We start from the raw sequence: 21,928 nt of genomic DNA on the forward strand, positions 1-21,928 counted from the left end.
GTTTTGGACATTATCCTGCGGTTATTCGCGCTATTCACTGGCGTTCGACGCGCACTGAAACCATTTCTGGCAAACATAAGCAATCCACTGTCATTATTTACCTTGCAACACGTCAGTCTCCGAAAACATACGTGCCAGTTGTGCATCTGCAACATTGAGTGTCTTTATTGCTTGATATGGTATGCAATGGAAGTGACAGATTCATGACTCCGAACTAGATAGAACTACACTTGCTTCTCTAATCACCTCGTCGGAATGCCCGTCTCGACATCAGCCACCGCCGGAGCAGTGCGCCGTTTTTGTCTCGTGATCTGGTGTTCCACGCGTCAGCCGGCCTCCTCTCCCATCGCTCACACGACTATGATCTTAGGCGGTTTGGCAGCCTCCCGGGCCTCGTACAGCAAGCTCGAGTAGTAGTAGAGCAGCGGGTCCTCCAGCAGCGGCGCCGCTTCTCCGGCGGGCGCGCGCTGCGACGGCCGCACCTGCGCCAGGTTATGCCGCGCCGCCACCGGCACACGCGCGGCGCGCACCGCCTGATCGGAGACGCGCAACGCGCCGGTGGGCAGCGCGCCCCACGCCGCCGGCGCCGGCGGCGGCACGCCGGCGCGCTGCAGCGGCCGCTCCGGGTACTGCTGCGCCGGCCGCCGCGAGCCGCCACCAGGGGCGCTGGCGTCGCGGGCCTCCACCACCACCGTCTCGGCGTCCGGACTGCTGAGGCCGGCGCCGCTCTGCACCGGCAGCGGCTTGGGCGCACTGGAGACGGGCTGCGCCGGCGCGTCCGGCGCGCCCGGGTAGATGGGCACGATTGGCTCGTCCGGCTCGTTCGCCGACGGCTCGTACTGCGCGGGCTCGTACTGCGCGGAGTCGTACTTCGGCGGCTGGTCGGGGACAGCGGCCGGCGGCACCTCGTCTTCCAGCGAGATGACTTCGGCGTCCAGGGGAGCGATCTCCTCGGGCAAGGGCACGTACTCCTGCGGAGAGGGTTTGGTAGGCGTGAGGGCAATGCGGGCTAGTTCGAGATCAATGGCGGAGAAGGTGGTGTTCCGGAGGGCAATCAAATGCGCAGCAAACGCTGTAGCGCGGGACGAAGGCACAAATATGCGTCACGGACGTGAAACATTTTAAAATTGCGCTAATTTGTGTTTGATAATTGCACATATCACGGCACATCATGGCAATCTAGCATTCAAACTCTCCAAAAGTAGGTTCTAATTCCCGTAGATTTACAGAAATACCGCAACACTGAGTGCCGCACCTTGCTCCACCCAACGCCCAACACAGCGTCCCCTTTACAGCCGAGCCTTGCTCACGCAACCCCAACACAGCGTTCCCCTACCGCCGAGCCTTGCTCCACCCAACGTTCAACACAGCGTCCCCTTCACCGCCGAGCCTTGCTCCACGCAACCCCAACACGGCGTCCCCCGGCCGCCGCGCCTTGTAAGTGACCGGTGCTGACCTCTCGCGGTGGCTCGTTGGGGTCGATGGGAGCTCCGATGGAAGCGGCCGCCGCCCGCTCCCACATGCTGCGCCACAGCCGGATGTGCGCCGCTTTGATCGCCGCCACGGCGGGCTCGTCGCGCGGCGCCCGCGCTGCCAAATCTGGCAGCACGGCTCTCTTGACGTGGAAGCCCGTGTCGTCCGCGTAGTACGTCATCGACAGCTTCTCGTCTGGGCGCAGGTGCGGGGTCACGCAGGGGTCAGAGGTCAGAGGGAAGCTATGCTCGGTGGAACGGGGGCTACATACAAATAGCTTCTGTGAGTATTTTCAAACGTCTGCAATAGGTCCGTATCGTGCCACCGCAGTTCCGTGAGATGATGATGATGATGATGATGATGATGAGAAGAGCAGATGTCACACGACGGGCATCACTTAAAAACGGACAGTTGAGGCTGGCTTAAACTCCAGGTCATGAGCCGCCCGTTCACCCGTGGCCATGAACCACACGCTGTGCTTTCCACCGTGCTCCACACCTTATGTGATTCACATGCGGATGCGACAACCTAAATGCATGTCAAGGGCCACATTCGCGCCATACGTAAAGAACAATGCAAACGTTCTCTGACGAGTGGTCAAAACTGGACCATGCGCTTTACCGTCGCCGCCACACACGGAGTTCAGCGGTCTGCTTACCGTTGGGGTCCCTGTAGGAGTAGCTGCCCTGTATGCGGCCGTTTTCATCCACGTATTCCTCACGGGCGGAGCCCGGGTGCTTGTAGCTGTAGCGGTACCTGCCCAGTCCGTCTTGAGCATGGTACTGCGTCCTGCCGATGCGCACATCCGGTTATAACCGGATCCGCTTCAAAGATGGCGCATGCTGCTGCCAGCTACCGCGTCGATATATTTTAAGGAGATTTTTCAGGATGTGCTGACGGGTCTTGGGTAAACGGAATTGACAGAGGCGCTGTTTGTCAGAAATGTGCCCAAACCATATCGGGTGCCTTTTCTGGTGCTGGTCGGGTCTCAAACACACTCCAAAATACTGCTCACACTCCAAAATACTGCTTATTATGAGTTCACTTTTACTCTGCCGAGTTATCGGTCTTCGATATCCCATAAGGTACGGGCTGAACGACGTTAAATCGCAAGCATGGTTGTCTTGTGGATAAGCAAAGCGCTGTCTTTGAACACTTGAGCACTAAAATATTAGAGTGCGGTACCTCCTGGCATATTGAAGGTCGATAACTCAGCAAAACAACTCTGAACTCATGGTGCCGAAAAACCAGGGGCTAAGAGCCTTTATTTTTTTAATTTTAAGCATGGTTCTCATGGAAACTCATCAGTTATGCGCTCCTACCAATGCAAATGTATGTCAACAAAGGCATCGGACGGAAGGTTCACAGGAACCAAAGCGCGGGAAGTTGACAAGTTTGCCAGGACCATATCCGATCAATCGGCAGAACTTGAACTGGAACCAGGTGACCTTGAGCTGCTGAGCTCAAGGCAAACTCCACTCGATGTGCTGTTTCCACCGCCTAGAGATGGGCTACAGCAAGCCGGCGCGTATTCAGGGGGAGCCGCCCGGCGGTGTCGGCACCTCAATCTCGTACACGCATGGAAGATACACCATAACACCGGTTTGGGGTGCAAAAAAGTGCCAATTTTTGTGCGTGTTCTGCATTTGTGAGCTTAACGTCGAAACCTCATTACTACCAGCGGTTTTATAAGCAAAGGACGCATGCCACTTGTCATCAAAGAGGGTTCCATTTCGCCCATTGTAGCTGCTGGCCACGAAACAATTGGCTACACGACAGTGCTAAAAGAAAGGAACCCTAAAACTTTGATAAGTAGATGGACGAAAAATAAGAAGCTAATTAGATACCAAGGCGTGTTCGCCGTGAATTAGATGCCAAGACGCACTCATCAAAAGTGTTTAAGGCTATAGATATTAGCATACAGCATAGATATTGATACCAATTTATAATAAAATATCCTAACAGCTCATCGAAGGCCAAACAACCATGGGATGAACATCGGATAGGCACACAGACACACTGAAGTGGCGAATATCTCAAATCGGATGCCATCAGGCTCAAAGCTGCAAGGGAAAAGCGGCACGCGACTGATCAAAAACTTTTCAGCTATTATCAGCTACTGGGTAAAGATACATATGAAAGTCTCGTATTAGATATTATCAGTTTGAGAGCTCCAACACTGACAGCCGGTCTGAGGTAGAGGGAGAGAAAACCGGTAGGAAATTGGTGGAAAGCTTCCACTTAATGCACACGATTAGAGCGATCACAGACTGGTGCCTCCCCATTAATTGCAGCTGCAACGCGGAGATGGATGCTATCTATGAGTGGAAACATATTTTGTGTGACAAGAATGTGGGCTTGCATTCGAGAAAAGCTTTTCTTGTGTTTGCTTTGACGCCTTATCAGCGGCCGGCTAAGATACCAGAGACGTAGCCAAAGGAATGGGGGGGGGGGGGGAGGGGGGATAAAGATTAGACGGGGATATTTCATTCCCTTGATCTAAGAAATTCATATTAGATATTGAGCGTTTTTCAGAAATTTGTTCTAAATTCACAGGAGATTGGAGAAAAAATGGCAAATGTCCGCCAGGTAAGTCTTGGTCACGCACCTGCGGTAGTAACACACTTAGATCATGGCGCCCGTGCCACGACAGCGCGAATCACCCTAAAATCTGTCCGCAAATATTGGTCGTGCCTCCATAAAAATTGTGCTTGGCATGAACTCCGATACCATCTCCGTATGCTATGCGATACAGTTTGTATAAAGACTTAACGTCTACGAAACCGGTACGAAGTTCATTCCCCTGTGGTACAGGTCGTTCCTGCCAGGGTGAGAAGCAGGCGACTCCATGTACCTTTTTGATTAATTATTTACTTATATAATTAATTTTTCAGTTGAGCATGACATCCTCCGTGTAACTAGCAACGTTCCCCTTCGCATTTTTTAACACACAACCTCCACTTCTGTATTTTCTTTTCGTGCTGTACGTTACATGACCAGTTGGAAGTGCCTCGCTTTGTTGTGTTCCGCTTTAATGTCGTGTGATCAGCCCGAAGTAAAAGCCGTGTCATGTTGCATCCTGCCATGCGACTCAAGCATTCGGACGTGAACTAAGAGGTCAATTAACTCACCGAGAGCTAACCACAAACATCGTCGCTAGCGGGCTAGACTGGAAACTCGTCATTCATTCTGAGTACTTAGTAATCACTCATAGTCGATTACCCAGTTTTTTATATTCGCAGGGTCACGAAGCAGCCATTATGTTTATCGGGTGCGCCTTCTTGGCGCATTAACCCCATCTGCGATATGCTGGGGTTGAGCGGTGTTAAGCGCCCATGGCGGTAATATGACTGACACACTCCGCCTATGATGGACGACCATAATTAAAACAGCTGTTTGTCAGGCGTAAGGATACTGTTGCTCAGGCGATTTCAGCTGTCAAGCTCGTTTATCGTTCGTTCCGATCAAACCAGCTCCATGCCAGTGCCGAGCGACACTGGAATAAAAAACCACATTACCCGGCACGGACGCCCATCAAAGGCATGGAATGGCAATGGATAGTTCGGTGGCAAAAACAGCCAAAGTCGGAAGGACGCTGGAAGGAAGGCGCGGTCCAGTGCATGGAGGCCGGGGCAGCATGCCTCAACTAACTCACGTTCAGACCGCTGAAGGTTAAACCATTAGGATACCTCTGGCCAAACCCTGTCTCGTGAGAGCATCAGCAATCTTTGCAGGGATATCGGTGAACTTAACGCGGTGTCGTGATATTGGAAAACGACTTCAGCCGTGACGGTCATCAGCGCTGACGCCAAAAATGCTTCCGTTGTGTCTAATCCAGTCGGAGCGGGACACTCGCGTGTCGTTATCTTGGCGGATGCATGGGACCAACCCTGCAGCAGGATACGTCAGCATCGGTGCCAAACGCTCAGAAGGCGCCGGCACCCTTGTAGTGCGGCGTGTGGCGCCACGACATCGGAGGCAATGGTCCTTGGTTGGGCTGAGAACAATGGCGGGTTGGGCCCGCTTCGTGGGGCAACTGACCATGCTTTGCTGAGGAGTCACACGCTGGGGAGGTTTTGGTAGCTGGGATCCGCTGTGGGTGCGAGCCGTGGGTCCGGCGGACTTCTTTTCGGCTGTTCCCACCGTGAGATTTGGGGAGAAGGCTTGAATTCGGCTCGAATGAGGCGGAGGGTCAAGAACATCATGCTTTGGCGGGACCATAAGCGAGGAACAATCTGGCAGGAATATAAGCGAGGGTCATCCTGTTCGGAGAGGAATGTGGGTGAGGAGCATTCTGTCCAGTCCAAGCATTGCCGACCAACTCCAGCGGCTATCCCATTCGACAATAAGTGCATGTGAGGACATCTGACCCACAACGGGCCGTATGTGAGGCGCAGTCTGACTGAACGGACTTGCAGCCGGCCGGTCACCCGACCCCACCGTCTGCCTCTGGTGCCCGGCCCTGAACAGTGACGGAGAGCGTCGCAGAAACTAACGGAACGTATGCAGCCCGGGAGGAGCGATACTGGACGCCATCAGCGCTGGTGCCAGCGCGATACTGGACGGCATCAGCGCTGGTGCCAGCGCGATACTGGACGCCATCAGCGCTGGTGCCAGCGCGATACTGGACGCCATCAGCGCTGGTGCCAGCGCGATACTGGACGCCATCAGCGCTGGTGCCAGCGCGATACTGGACGCCATCAGCGCCGGTGCCAGCGCGATACTGGACGGCATCAGCGCTGGTGCCAGCGCGATATTGGACGGCATCAGTACCTGTGCTAAGGCGAGATTGAATGACATCAGTGCCTGTGCTAGTGCGAGGTAGATGACATCAGTGCCTGTGCTAGCGCAGATCGGCAAACGCTTAGCAAGAATGCTCCCAGCCTGGCGACGGCGGTTGAATTGAAATGACTGGATCGGATACGGGCCAGGTTTTTCCGCGAGCCGATGTTCATGATGTTGACCTGGTGATGTCGACCAGTGTTGCCGGCTGTTGGTACGAACATCACGTCGCAGCGGGACGCGTCTAATTTGTTCCCCTCCCGCCGTGCTTTCAATGTTGCTGCTCGCTGTGAGCTCGCTGACCCGACTCTCGGTCGGGCGTCTGTTGCCGCGTGACTCTCCCATCGCCACGGGATGCCACATGGGCAACGGCGCTGCCGCAATTTGTGATTCGCTCAGCGACTCAGTGACGTCACGGTGGTCAGCTGAATTCGAATTAGTCATGGAGACACGCGTGCATGACAATCACCTCATCAGCCATGCTGATGTATCACGGTGGTTGGCGCTGAGATGAGAGGCGTTCTTCGCTGCTGAGTCTGGTGCACTTCGGCAGATAGTTGCCAAGCCCGTCTTTTTTCCCAACTTGTGCCACCGCATGCCACGGACACCGTTATGCTCTGCTATGGCCATGACATTACATCGGCTTAGAAGAGCTGGCGAGATGCCAAGTGACAAACCCTGGTCCGATGGGCACATCCGGACAGCACTTGAGAGTCATGAGCTGGGGTGGTGGGGAGAAGAGTGGGACGGGAGGAGGGGGGAAGCTGCAGGTGATGGGATATTCGCCGCCCACCTATCCGTTTAATAGTCTCCATCGTGCGGTCGGAGATCTGATCGGCGATCTCCGCCGTGAGCCAGAAACGCTAAACGCTTCGGTGATTCAGTAGTTTTCCGCCGTTCATGATCCGTAGAAGCGCGCCATATCAGATAAGGGGCCCGAGCTAATGCGAAGTCGATGCCAAGAGCATCCGACAGCGAGCAGGCGGTAGGGGGAAGGGGGGGGGGGGGAGCCGCTGCAATCCGGTGCCGAGAGTCCATCGCCAGAGGGCGAACTGCGAGCCAGCGCCGCTGCCGCCGGCTGAGATCGCAGAGACGCCGGGACTGATAAGAGGCTTTTAGACGATCAACTCCATTTTGGACATGTGCACGTGGTCGGGACTAGAGGCACGGGCACGGGCACGGGCACGGACACGGGCACGGGCACGGGCACGGGCACGGGCACGAACACAAGAGTCACCGGAGCGAGGGAGGACTCACGCCGTGGCCGGCTCGCCGTCGGCGTCTTCCACGGGGTGGCTGATCTCGTAGGCGAAGCCCTCGGGCCCCTGCGAGGAACGCAGCACCGGCGAGCCGTCGGCCGGCGCTGGGCCCAGCCGCTCGCTGGCTAGCGGCAGCGCTGGCCGGCCCGGCTCGACGGCCGGCGCCACCTCCAGGACGACGCTGTCGTACTGGGCCGCGACTGGGGCGCTCAGGCACAGAGCCAGTGCCAGGCACGGCCCCACCTGCAACGGCGGTGAGGGTTGGTGACGGCGCTGGCGTCGGCGGGCTCGTGAGAAGTTCGCCCTCAATGGGCCATACATCCATCCAAAACGGTAACCATAATTATGAAAAAGGGTTGTAGGCTCTTGGCAATGTTGTACCATGATGGCTTATCATTTTTGAGTACACCAATTGCACGTCATCCGTAATCACTGATGCGATAAAATTAAGGCGGCTGGTGTGTCGTTCTAGTACCTCACGCGATCAAAAAATTTGGATGACGGATAAAACAAAACAACATTAAGGTACAAATACGTTACGAGCCTACCGGTAAGCCTGTCTTTGCTCATGTGTTTGCGGTAATCAGCGTTTAGACCTTGCTGCGGATAACTTTGACACGACTCCGCACGCGCGGCTAACGCCTTGTTCCACAGCACTGCCGCGCAACATACGCAAAAGCGAAGAACCGTAACAACCGTCCAACGTGCAACACCGGGAGCAGTTTGTTCTGTCAAGCGCCCACAAGAAGCCACAGCTTGGTCATGCCAATCGCGCAGTCAACCGGCGATGGCCTTGCAGCTGCCCTTGCGGTCTGCCTTGTGTCGCTCCAGGGCTGCAAGCGAACCGACGCCGCCGCTGCACGTCAGCGTCCTGCCTCCTCCCTCCCCTTCTCCTCGAGACCTCCATACAACATCTGCAGGCGGGGGCCGAGGGCTGCTCGTGAGCCTGTCTTTGTCAGGGACGAATGCTCAATAGCGGTGGAGCGTTGAGGGATGAGCGCCATGCTGGCCTTCCTTTGGACTCGCCCGACACGGTCAACGAAAGCCTTAGACACTTTTTCCGGTTTAGGGAGACTTTGCTCTGAGAGCATAACTGTTGCTGGTTCTGTCCCCATTCCTCATAAGCTGCTTTTCACGCCCCCGAAGTCGTGTGACCAAGCCGTGACTGTTCTCTACTTAGGCTAGTTTTTCTCCGTACAGGCAGTCGATTCATCTGATGTCTAAGCACCGAATTCTAGGAACCTCTCTGCATTGACACCATGGGTTACACACACGCTTAGTACTCGTAAGATCTGTTGATCAATTTCCACGTCAACTCGCGGAAGCATATATATATATATATATATATATATATATATATATATATATATATAACCAATTATATCAGTTTGAACACGTGGGTCCTACCTCCGTGTGAATTGCCCGCAAACCGAGTGAGAGCAGTATGTATCCGCCCATCACCAGGTGCGAATAAGAACTGCTTCTCACAAGAACTTACCAAACGTCCTTTGTCATTATCGTCGACCTTTGTGAAGGTCTGTTGCGTAAAAAGTGATTAAGGCCCATGCCATTCGACGTCAATTGAAGCTAAATCAGCACCCGTTCTCCACGAAACAACGCTCGCCTAAACTATCTCCTCCCACCCCGCCAAGGCCGGACGTTCTGGCCGGTCGTCCGCCGGACGCGGTCCGCTGGCCGGATACCTGCGACATGCGCCACTAGAGTCGCCATGCACCACGAGTCAAGGTGAGCTACAGGGACGCGACCGGTTCGGGTCGATGAACTTGACCTTCCACGCCACCAGTGCACACGCCTGTTGATGCAATGCAGCGAGCGGGCCGGACTTATACGGCGGGTGGAATCAGAAGCGACAGCCTCGTCGGACTCCATTCCATTTTGCTGGAACAATGTTTCCGTCCATCGCCGTCATCCATCAATGCGGCCGAACTAATCCGCCACTGCAGCGGTGAGTCCCTTCAGCTGCAGGGGCGCACTGACGAAGGACAGCTGTGACGCTCACAGGTGTCGAGGCACCGATGCCAAGACGTTTAAACCCTACACGGGCTCACATTTTGGACTTTAACGGTCTGGTGGCCAGGACCAGTGCTACCGCTAATACGGAGCTCCCTGGGAGCTGCGCCGAACTGAGGCACTAAGATGACGCTGCCGGTCCCTCTGGTGGGCCGACGACGGACATCATGCTACGGCACGCCTCGAATTAGTTTCACCATCACGCTGACCGCCTCGAAGGTGAGACCAGCTATTTATCGATGCGCAATGTCGCTGTTGTCATCAGCGACGCCACAGCCCGCCAGCAAAGCTGGTTTGCGGTGGGCATTGAACTCCAGACCTTTCGATATTGAAACGATTACTCGGCACCACTCCACTGCTTATGCATTCGGGAGGAGTGTTGTTAGTACCGAGCACAAGCTCGCGGAGAGCACAAGCCCTCTTCGCCCGAGACAAACCAAAACACTGGCAGACTGAGCGGACCGATAGAACAAACAGACGTGAAGCTCAAAGACGCCCAGCGCTGCTGGTATCCTCAAGGCCTTCCCGAGAGCCCTGCCCGTGAGGTAATGAGATCACCTCAGAGCCACCTGCGAAGCCTCTCAGCGCAAAGAGATTGATTACACCGGCGACGGCGGGCCCGGCTTCCCCAAATGGACAACGCGGAAGCTGCAGCTAAACCGGGATCTCGTCAGAGGGCATCGCGCGGAATCTTGCGGTTCACTCAACACCCAAAGCATACTTCTCTTCCGGGAGTTGATCTTGAGGCGCATTGGCCTCAAGCCCAGCTGAGAATGCGGACAGGGGCTTGCTGTCATGGGAGTTACGAAATGCTAATACTGTTGTTGAACTAGAAGCCACGGTCAGCAAGGTCAGCCGGAGAGGCCTGGCGCGGCACGGTCATAGCACCGGTTAACATTTAGCCTGTGGAGATTCAAAACGCATTCGCATGCGGACACATTTAGCTTACATCACGCTCCTCAATATTTTGGTGACAGGCTTTTGCTCTACGCTAGTTAACGCTCTGGTGATATGTTTGTACTGGGCAAAAACGCTGGTCACGTTCGGTTACCAGCATACCTAAATGACAGCTGAAAAACAGCGTTCGAATTTTGAGTTGCGGGTCCAGCCATCTGCTCGTGCACTGCGCTATCAGGATCTGGTCTAGTCACATGGAAAATGCTTGACACCGGTAAACTGTCGAGATCGCTCCATAGCCAGCGAGGACCGCTATTACGATAACCCCCTTGCCGAGATTCTAATGCCGGTGTGCGGTTCAGCCGTGACCCAAATCTCTCAGAGCCGACAGCTCGTGAACAGAGCGGGTATTGTGTTGCATGTCGCTATCTGCAGTTCCAAGAGCGAGTGCCATGTGATCACGGTTCATGAGTATTAGATAGTGTAGCGGGATGAAGCCGCCATGCCACAGACCGTGATAAATCTCCATTTACCTGCTTACGACGATCTGGAAACGGCTGTAGCTTTCCAATAGAGTCAAAGCAAGCTAAACAGTTTTTCTGAATTGGACCGAAACATGTTCGACACAGTTATGGACTCCATCGAAACCAATTTCAAACTTGATGGAAATCTCCTTGAGTCGGACCAGGAACCAATTCAGCTGCTGTGCACTGCCTAAACCATATTCGGGTTCAAGCAGTGCACAGCAGCAAGTTCAGGCCCATACATTAGTGAGTAGGAATTGGGATCAGTTCCGTTGATAAGTAGCTTATTCCAAATTTGATGCTCAGGTGAGGGTTGCTTATTGAAGTGCGATAGACATGGCCAAAAAAGCATCGCATAGGATAAAACAAATAAAAACCACCATAAAACCTACAACAAAATCAAGGGCAAAGTCAGCGTCGCATGTTTCAAATTTAGCTCATTTCATAAAACGTGTGTGTACAATTACGCCAGCCGCATCCACAAGCAAAGTCGGCAGCTCTTTCGTGTGTACGTAGCATGGATGAAGCTCCATGTCTTTCCAGGGGGGCGGGGGGGGGGGGGGAGGGGCATGATGCTCCCTCAGTAATTCCTTTGGTCCTCCCAAACTGAAACTTTAGGGGTGCCGGTAGTGTAATGTTTAACACGTTTGCGTTAACCACTACGCGTCTGGGAAACCAGAGGTACGGGGTTCGATTCCCCGCGGTGCCCGCCCTTCCTGCCAGGGTGAGAGGCAGGCGACGCCATATAGCCTCAGCAGCTGGGTGCGTCATAAAGCCCCAATCACACACACAAGCTGAAGCTTTGGTTACCATAAAAGGAACTGAAATTGACTACCACTCCTCATGCATATGTAACGTTGGAGATATCTGACAAATGATAATACAAACTATCTCCTCTCCAAACGCCGGCATTCGATCCTGGTGCCCACAGGGACATGGATCGCATCCATCTTCGGCAAGAATGGACAGATGGGCTGGAGATGGACAACCACCCTCATTGAAATGCACAGCTGAATTATTAGCTCCATATTTAGTGCTAAGCGGACTGGCTAGATGTGCCAAAAATGCGCCTATTGTTCTCCGACAAACATGTAAACACACCAAGATAAAACGGGATGCACTGCGCTGATGTAAGCGATATAGCGGCATGGCTTAGGTTAAATGTCAAGGAATGCACAAGTGCGTCTTTTCACTTGTTATTGCATAGCTTATTTTTGCAATCTGGTTTTCTAAGACAACTTTCCCCGCTACCCTGTCTCAGTGTAGGGCAAAATCAAATCTTGGACGGTGTCACGCCGGAAATATTAAACTGGTATGTCCGTAACTGCCTGTTCCAGGTGCCAGGAGTCACAACCTAATTAAGACCTCTCCCTTATCTTCGACGCAATAAGATCCATGACGGTCTAGTACGATCTTTCACTACAAGGAATGCACATGATTTGCACATGAGTAGAATAACGCTGCGTCATACATAACTGACATCGACAAGAAGAGCCATTGAAATGCCTCGCACGACTGAGGCCAGCAGGTCCATAACCTCTGGTGGAATATATTACGATTGGTTGCAGCATCGCCATTCAAATAACGCCGGTCCGCAAAGGCGGTATCAGAATGGTTGCGCGCTTAAAACAAAGTGCCTGATGTCACCAAAAGAGAATGATCGGCACAACTTATCAAAAGGAAAGGACCAGAGAAATAAACTGCCAAATGACATTTTGCCATCTAAATCAACGCTGAAGACTGAAATATTACTTTGTAATATTATAATAGAATTATCCATTCCTGGCGCAGGCCGCAAAACAGTCACAAAATAAAATGCGTACTTGTTTCGTTTGAAGTTCAACACCTAAATACACCGAGCGCACTGTGGTTTGTTAATGCATAAGAACATACACTGTCCTGTTTCGGTCTATGGTTTCCATGCTAAACATGGTGGCTACAGTGTCCATACAAGTACAGGTCACCATCACGGCTTGCAATATATGATACCTAGGAATCAACCGTCGGTGTCAGCAGAGGCCTTTCTGATGTGATGGACAAGAGCCGGTTTGCTGTCAAATGATTCAAGCAATGAACTCGGGTGAAAAATTATGATGAATAACCGCACAAATAAGTTTGCTCGATGAAATCCAAAAGAGTTTGCATTGTGAAAGCAAATAAAGTTTTGTTCATGAAAGCCTATTAAGTTTTCTTTATGAAAACAAACAGTTTGAAAACAAACAGTTTGAAAACAAACAGCTTTTGCATTTCATTCCCCCCATTTATGAGCATTCGATGTTAACAGCGTTTAGTGTGTTCAGTACTAACGTCGGTCGTCCAGTGTGGGCCGGCTGAAGACCCTTCGCTGCTACTAGCCCTCCACAAATGACGTGCCTCTGGGGACCTCCGAAGCCAGCGTCTCATTCCGGAGGGAGACGAGTTCTAGAGACATTCACAATTTCCCGGACGTCAGTCATAAGGAGAGAAGGCCTGCGATTGACAGGCTGGGGAACATGACCCCACCTAGTTAGCTACCTTTGAACACGGCCCTCCACCGAAGCCTACCCCTTCGTCAGAAGGCGGTCCAGCCCGACCACCATTCCCGTCGTTTGGCTGGCTCGTCTATCGCTCGCCTGTTTTTGAATCCATGGTGCGACATTCTTACTTCAAGAAATTTCGACTGCTCTGGGTTAATATAAACACCCTCTACCCGTACATTTTAACCGTACCTTTCCAGGCATCAATGTACAACTCACGTTGTTTTCGATCACTTCACGTTGGCGCTGGCTATGGAAAAATGTTGAGGTCGACAGGCCTGCCAAAACCGGGAGGTTCTTTTCCCAGCATTAAGTTACACTCTCCATGCATGTCTTAGTCCTCCAGACATCTTAAGACTGCGAAGCCACATTTGTTCGCGGGATCAAATAGCAACGCCAGGCGATGACAACCGCGCCCACCGTGGCCCGGCCGAGCAAAATGAGCCGCTCTGACCCGCGTGCGCCAGCAGAAGACGACTTCAAACCCATGTCACGTCCCCTCCGTCCACCTCTCCAGCGCGAGCTGGGCCAGACAGCGGGCCCGGCCGGCGCGCTCCGCCGCGGCTGATCAGGAAGTGTTGACACCGTCGGCCAAGTGGAAACCCGTCCGCAGGGCTGAGCGCTAGAAGCGCGCGATTGTGAGATAAGCTGGCCTCTGACCTGTGGAAGCAACGGGGTCGGTAACCCATTAGCTGCGCAGGCCCCTATCAGGCGGGGTCACTGACCTGACGTTGGAGATCGTCCGGAATCTGGTCTACGGGCCCTGTAATCTAAAATCGCGGCGGGGGTCGCAAACAGATTGGCACGATTTCGTCTTTATCGCCGTCTTGACCGCCGAGCTGCGACCCCAGCACGAACCACGTGACATAGCCCGCTCCTCGTGTTACCACAGGACCTGTGGCCCGAGTTCCACTCCACGAGGTAACTGCGCCACCCGTTACAGGCCATCATATCCCAAGGCAACACAGGCCATCATAACCCCCATTAATTATTCAGGGGTATCAAACTCGGGCAGAGCGTCCTGTACGAGATCGTCAAAACCCTGGAGCACCATACATTCGCATCAGAGGTTCTCAAATTGGAGTCGTCATATTTTCCAAGTGTCACCATTATCATTCCGTTGTGGATCATCGCATTCACGAGAACCACGCCGCTTTGTCGAGTCAATCACAGCACCCTTCTCCCTGAAGTCAGCAAATCTCGGGGCGTCACATCCTTCCACCAGCGGTCATGGAATCCCTGTGCCGTCCTCCGCCGGCACCCGCCACGGCTCGGTGGTGACCGCCGCCGCTGCCATTGTCCGTGCGCCAGGACGACGGGAACAGGAAGCGCCGGACGACCGCCGCCGACGGGTCGGGTTGTCGTGCCCGCATCACCGACAGAGCGACACCGCCCAGGTCAGCGGACAAAGGTGACCTAGACGGCGTGACGGCCATCCAGGGTCCCGCCGAGCTTCGTTTCCCTGCCCGCGAAGGGACGATAGGAACTGGCGGAGCGGAAAGGATGAGACCAAACACGTGCGCGGTTTGCGAGACGTTTTTCGGGAACTGTTTCCTGGTTCTGGAGCGAGGAAGAACTCAGGGACCAGTTTGAAACCAAGAATTCCAGAACGAGCCGCAGTTCAACACTAATTGGGCCGATGGAGCCAGAGAGCGCCAGGATCCAGCCTGACGCTAAGCCGAGACATCCAGACAGAACCAAGATTCCCCCTGGATGATGTACAGGGATTCAATAAGGACCAAGACGCAGGCTGGAATTATATCCAGAAATTCAGCAATGACCAACATCCAGGCTGAAATATTGTCAAAGATCCACCAGCCAGAGATTCAACACTAACCAGGTTCAGTCTGGAGTTATACCGACGACCCAACAAAAAAAAACAACAAAATAATAAAAAAAAACGGTCATTGGGGTCAGCAAGGCCCAGACTTCTACCTGGAATTCTGGTCGAGAACCGTATTCTCCACTGCTTATGTGTTAGAGCGAAGGCGTATTCCCCAATGTACGCATACACATGCGCATTGCGCGACAAAAATGTCAAAATCGATTCAGTATACCTTCTTCTACAGAAGATATATCTGTTAGTTGATATATAATTGTGGAATGGTGACCCAAACTGATGTATACAAAAGGGCCACAGAGAACCGGAACCTGCTGCTTTATGGAAGAACCGATAGAAACCAGGAACCGGTGTTTGTGTTTGCGAGAAGCCGTTTGGATCCAACACCAAGGCTTTGGGGGACAAGGGACCCGTGGGATCTAGGATCCAGGAGTTGCTGTTTATGACGGAACCAGCGAAAGATAGGGTCCAGGGTCTTGTCTGACGAAGGGGCAAGTAAGAACGAGGAGCTAACATTGGGAACCAGGTACATGCCTGATCACTGTGCACAAAACACCTACTGAGCGGACAGGGGTGTCACTTGGCACACTGAGTGACTGAGTGGGGCAGTGGCGTCAAGCTGCTATGTTATGTTTCCGTGATGCATGGAAGCATGGCCTCAGCGAAAACGAGCCCCTCCCAATTATCTTTGGACGATGTCCCTCCTGTGCGCAGGAGTTGCACCGCTGTCGCAGACGCAACATATTCTGCGTATGTGAGACCTAATATTTTCGTGTTGCTATGCGAGGTCAGACAAGTCCAGATGACAAGGAAACAGGGTGTCTGAAAAACAGGGGGCCTTGGGTAAAATTCAAACGGGGGATGATGAAACCAGAGTTATGCGCAGGCGCACAGCGCATTGCAATTAATGTCGCCCATATTTCGTTAGGAGGTTGCACAAACACCGTTTTCTGCGTACGTGCACTGATAAAACATCGTAGGCCGTTCCCGTCAGCTGATTTGTTAGCCTTTCACGGTCGTCGTAATCATGCTGCAGCATCAGATACACGCCTGAACGTCAAAACGTTTATTAAGATCAAGTCGCATAAGTGAAAGAGAGCGTACCAAAGCCTTGCCCATTAACATAAGGGCATACCTGTGGTAATCAGCGTAATGCTGCATAGATATTGTGCGGCCTCACATCAAATTAATCACTGCAACACAAAAACGACAAGGGAGCAAAGTACCAGTGGAAAGCCACCACAAGGTGGGAAGATCCTTGTTAGATCCGAAATGGACTGTCACGTTGTGTTCTCAGGAAGCTGCTGCAGTGGCGTGGTGTCCCAATGATCACCGTTATTTGACTGTCACGCTGGACACCCTCCACGCCAATTTGCGAGAGAAGCTGGGCAGGGCAACCCTACCAATCCACTTGCTATCGCACTGGTGGTGGGGCTCAGGGAAAAGACCGTTGATGGATGGTCCTCACGAATCTGAATCAGGTCTGTTATTTTCCTTTCTGCACCTGAAGCCAGGAGGTCTGTAACTTGTTTGGTCGTAGGAATATTTTTTTTTTTTTGCTGCAAATTATATGCCTGCAGATCAAACCCAACAAGATATATTGCGAACATTTATAACTTGTTAAATCCTTCACTAAACCACGTGAGCCTACATTGCGTCATCACTTCCTTAGTCTGTGATCACTTAATGTCGTAAATCGTTGGCAGTGAAATGTCAGATTCCGTCACAGTGGCACTCCCAATTAAAAAGGGATAACGGCAAACTCATCATGCTTAGCACTAGAGACCAGGATTAATTAGAGCGCCAGCTTGAGTAAGTGGCGTATGATAATATTTTGCGGTAACATTGGTACTGTACGGGTAGAAGGTCACAATGCCAGGCATGAAAGTAGACGAAGCCGGGCTGTCATTTCCAGAGCACCACCACCAAAATCAGTACATTGTCCATATTCCCCGTCGAATAACAAGAGAGATTTATTGATATTTATGCTACAAACCTTCGTCGAAACAAGCATTTAAATCAACGTTGGCTTTGATCAGTTATCATAGGTGACTTGAAGCGTTCACTTGCACATCAGAAGGAGCATTGTATGGAGAAAAGCCGTCAAAAACGGACAGCAGGAACACGCTACCTAAGCAAATGCTACATGAAAACGCCATCTACACGACATGTCAGTGCCAAAAGCGCTCCAGAGCAATGCCTTGACGCAACCATAGACCTAAAATCGGTAGGGCATGTTACAAATGGATGCGGCAGAAGTTGCTGCAAATTTCAGGAGATCAGCGGGAGTGGCCTTGCAGTCAGGCTGAAATATGTAATTTCATGCTGTGTAATGCTCCGTCTCCCCAGATAATTGCAGGAGCTGGCTGAGACGGAAGGCACAGTAACGTCGTCGCGTTTCCACGAAAAACAATAGATTATAAAACACTTCTCGAAAGCCGGAAGGAGGAGGAAAAGCGACGCACCCGGGTAGGGGGACCCTCAAAAAGGAAACATCCTGCTAGCGAGCCAAGCAAAAATGGGATCGTCGCAAGCTCCGTCAAGTTGTCCGACATTTCATCGACGCTGATGTTGAACGACAGTTTGTTTACTGTCTCCACGGAATGTCGCCCGGCCAGAGCTGTCTCAGTGGAGAGGTCGCGGACGGCGCTAATTGGCGCGATAGTAAGATCAGACCGGGCCCCAGCCTCGGACAGGATCCGAAGACAAGGCCGAGAGAACTTCAGCCGGCGTGGGAGCTTGACATCCCACAACAGAGCACTTCAGGAATGGCTGACGTCGGCTGACCGGCATTAATGAGCCGCTACCGGTGAAAACACATCACGCTGGCTGCTCGGAGTGCGGTGAGCCGTCAGGGGGGGGGGGGGGGGGGGCGTTACCGGACCTAAACAGGCATCTGAGTCGGACGCCGCCACTGGGTCTGCCGAAGAATGACCTGAAGGAAAGCTCCCGTCAGGCGGCCGCCCCGCAGCGGAAGTCCTGGTCCGAACCCGCCAGGAGGGCAGTCAGGAGGGGCCAGGAGGGCAGTCAGGAATTTTTAAGGGAAGGGCCCAGGGCTCGGTAGCTGGCATCACGCCAGTTTTTAACCTTCTGTTGAGAGCCATCTCATGTGGAACGCAACAAATACAGGCCTAAGGGCGTCGGGCCCCCCGGCCAGTCCCCTGGCTGCGTCCCTTGGCCAAACCCCTGACCACCAGCTCAGCCTGGCGTGACCGGCACTGCTTCCGGCGTCCTAGCGGAGCTACGGAAACGGTCCCACAGTCTCACGCATCACCGCCTCAGAAAGCGTTCTGAGCAGTGTGTGAGCGGTTTGCGTTCGATTTTTTTCACTGTTGTATTTTATCCGCCGCGTCACCAGCGACAGTTTACGCTGTGTTTGCTTGATGCGACTGCTGCAATCACAGCTCAGTCCAGGTTTCCCCTACGGAGCAGTTCATTGGTGTTATCGAGCCCCGAAGCAGCGCTAACCTGCACCAAACACACCCTTAACCTATGAGACCAGGGAGGCTGCGTGACGCGGACAGAAGGACCACTGCATTTTGTAAATGCAGTCCCCTAAGCCACAAGACCAGGGAGGCTGCGTGAGACGGGCATAAGGACCACTGCATTTTGTGAATGCACACCCTTAACCTGCAAGACCAGGGAGCCCGAGTGACGCGGGCAGAAGGACCACTGCATTTTGTGAATGCTGTCCCCCATCCCCACCCCCCACCTCCAGACATCCGGCAATTCGCTGAGGCGCGGCACGAGAGCGATCGTGTGAGCATCTGTGGGCGGGATCGTGCGGATATCTGCACGGGGTGCGTGGCCTCGAGGCGCCCTAGAAGTCACGTGGTCTGTCGCCGATAGTCACCCGAGGACCCCGTCCAAATTCCCACGGCTGGAGGAGATCGATATCCTGCAGCCTTGGTGACGGCCGGCTCCTGCCTTCACTCTCACGCAGGCAGATGTCCTGGCTGCCGCTGTGACGAGCGTGCGAGGAGGGGCGCAGCGCGCGATGGGCAAACTGGAAGCTGCTGCACGGACGTCGGCGCTTGAGATGATACCGCAGTAAAAGTTCCGCATCCCTCTCGTGCTGACCCAGCATCTAAAGTATTTCAGCCCCGAAGAGCACCGCATAGCTTAAACTGCATATCTTCACATTCCCTGCAGACTTAACCCTCTGTCTCTGACGTGTATGCAAAATGGCAATATCGGAGCATTACTTACTGATGTGCCCGCCCACGCTTCCATCAGCCGAAATAAAGCGACTTGTCAAACTTGACGTTTTGGTCTGGCAGTCCATACTCTTTTCGAATATAGACGAAGTCCAATGGAGTTTGAACAGTATCGGAGGAGTCCCAAATTTGTTGAATGGTAGTGAGGCGCATGGTAGTGACGAACTAAGGGCTAATTATCAACACGTAATCACGGTCAGCCGGAGTGCCTCGCAACGCAAGTCCATCTCCATGGAACCGATAGCTGCTCACTCTGCAGATGCCTTATATCAGGGCAATCCTAGCTTAGTATTTTTACTCCAAGAAAGGGAAGATGGTCATGTTTTATTATTGCCAGCGCGGTATTATTTTGTCATCAAAGAAGCACCCTGTCGGCGACTGCAGTGTAACCGCACAAACTGTCGCATGAGCCGCAATAAGTCCTTCTGATGACCGCAAACGGGATCTCATGCAGGGAATACAGAGCTGCTAATAGGTTCTGAGAATTCGACTTGCATCCCTCACCTTCAAAACAGGCCTTGATCAAAAAGGTGGATTACAAATACCACTTTAACCACCTCAATTGCTCTTCTGTCACTTCGAGCCTCCAGCAAAAACAAGGCTCTACTGCTTTTACATTGCTCAGGCCTACATTTACAAGGCAAAGTATCGCGCCTCATGTATAAACCTGAACAGCACGTTTGCTAGTGCCGGGTTAGCATATTCTGCGATCAGTCAGCTGCTTAAGATGCGCTGGCGTCTTCATTGTCCAATCCAATGTCCAAAATATCACAGGCGTCCTCCACCCAGTGCATTGGCAATGCACCAGTAGACCGGAGGACTCTGCCAGCTTCGGCAGCACCAACGGCCACGAGCATATCATAGCAAAACAGAAACCCGACGCAAGACAGCATCAAGGACATCTGCTCCCTGCAAAGCCCATGCATAATCGCCGCTCGCTCTCTCCTGCCACCCTCAGACGCACCGCTATAGCCTGTGATCAGCAGTAGCTCCCTGTGCCTCCTCCTGGCACGCTGCACCGCGGTTCCGCGCGCTGGGCCCCTCCTCAGCGCCACGCGCTCCACACTTACCGCTCTCGCTGCCGACATGCTCCCAAGTTCAAGATCAAGGTTAGACTGGCCGTCGGCGGACAGAGGCGGCTGCTGCGGCCTGCCGGGCTGGGGGCGCTCTCTGCGCAGTGTGGCTCCGCTCGTCACCCAAACCGGCGCGCGCTGCGCTCCCCTCGGCAGCGCTGGCTGCTGACCACTGCACCCTGTCGCCCCCCGGCCCGCTGAGCGGACCTCTGTCACGTGATTTATAATCCGGCGGCGGCGGCCGCGTTGCTCGGCTGCCGCCGGTCACGTGGTCTGGAAGGACGGGGCCGTGGTCAGCGGTGCCGCGGCGGGTGCCGACCGACGGACTCGGTCCGTGCGGCGGGTGCCGACCAACGGACTCGGTCCGTGCGGTGGGTGCCGACCGACGGACTCGGTCCGTGCGGTGGGTGCCGACCGACGGACTCGGTCCGTGCGGCGGTTGCCGGGTCCGTGCGGCGGGTACCGGCCGACGGACTCGGTCCGTGCGGCGGGTGCCGACCGACGGACTCGGTCCGGGCGGCGGGTGCCGACCGACGGACTCGGTCCGTGCGGTGGGTGCCGACCGACGGACTCGGTCCGTGCGGCGGGTGCCGACCGACGGACTCGGTCCGTGCGGTGGGTGCCGACCGAAGGACTCGGTCCGTGCGACGTGCTCTCGCGTGACGTCACTGAAGCTGCCACGGGGCCGACGCGGTGTCGGCGTTGGCAGTGTGTAAGGTTCAGAGATGGGAGAGGGCAGCTTCCGTCAAACACTGAGGCGCCGCTTGCACGCGACATTTTCCGAATGCCGCGGCACCACGGGAGGGTGGGCAATAAACGCTTGTAACGGCCGGGCAGTGATTTCACGACGCTGAGCCCGCCCGAGACGATGCGGCAAGGCACCGGGGCGGTGAGGAGGAGCTGCACTTGGTACGGCTCTCACTCGGGGGTCACTCGTCGTGCCACAGCCGGACGCGGTGGCCGCAGCTGTGCTGACAAGGTGGAAGGGGAACGCCATGCTGCGTTGTTTTTTTTTCGTGTAGAGAAGTACGGCTGCCAATGTGAGCTTTCTTCGGAGATGGGCTGCATTGTACTGCTGCCCCCTCCCCCGTCGTCAACACACTTGGCGCCTCCACTAACTCCGTCAACACACACTTCGTCAACACACTTGGCGCCTCCACTAACTCCGTGACCATTGGCCAAGGTGACCCGAACCACTGCATTAAAACGCAGCCGTGAGATTAGGCTGTGCTTGCCGACGCTAGCGGATTTGATGTACATTGTTATCTTGAGTTGGAGCTGGACAGTAGTCGACTGTGAAGGGATCATAACATTGA

At 53.9% G+C, this 21,928-nt stretch overlaps 1 protein-coding gene across 1 annotated transcript; it reads right to left on the minus strand.

The window, feature by feature from the left end:
- Positions 1 to 350: 350 nt before the first annotated feature.
- On the minus strand, positions 351 to 20,790 carry LOC119095068 (caskin-1). The gene is made up of 6 exons (XM_037217964.1): positions 20,610 to 20,790; positions 7,513 to 7,757; positions 2,132 to 2,262; positions 1,457 to 1,668; positions 725 to 971; positions 351 to 448 (listed from the first exon to the last, which is right to left on the minus strand). The coding sequence occupies exons 1-6, from the start codon at positions 20,625 to 20,627 to the stop codon at positions 351 to 353; spliced, it is 951 nt and encodes a 316-aa protein (XP_037073859.1). The 5' UTR covers positions 20,628 to 20,790.
- Between the last annotated feature and the right edge of the window lie 1,138 nt (positions 20,791 to 21,928).

The sequence above is a fragment of the Pollicipes pollicipes genome, unplaced genomic scaffold, assembly GCF_011947565.3.
Source record: "Pollicipes pollicipes isolate AB1234 unplaced genomic scaffold, Ppol_2.1 Scaffold_4219;HRSCAF=4965_pilon_pilon_pilon, whole genome shotgun sequence".
NCBI classification, from domain to species: Eukaryota; Metazoa; Arthropoda; class Thecostraca; order Pollicipedomorpha; family Pollicipedidae; genus Pollicipes; species Pollicipes pollicipes.

Bases quoted from the DNA above. Each gene is read 5' to 3' on its own strand.
- LOC119095068 (XM_037217964.1), bottom strand. The intron at 2,263-7,512 runs GTGAGTCCTCCC...GCGCATCGGCAG, and splicing joins GACGGCGAGCCGGCCACGGC to GACGCAGTACCATGCTCAAG. The intron at 972-1,456 runs GTCAGCACCGGT...CCCTCTCCGCAG, and splicing joins CCAACGAGCCACCGCGAGAG to GAGTACGTGCCCTTGCCCGA.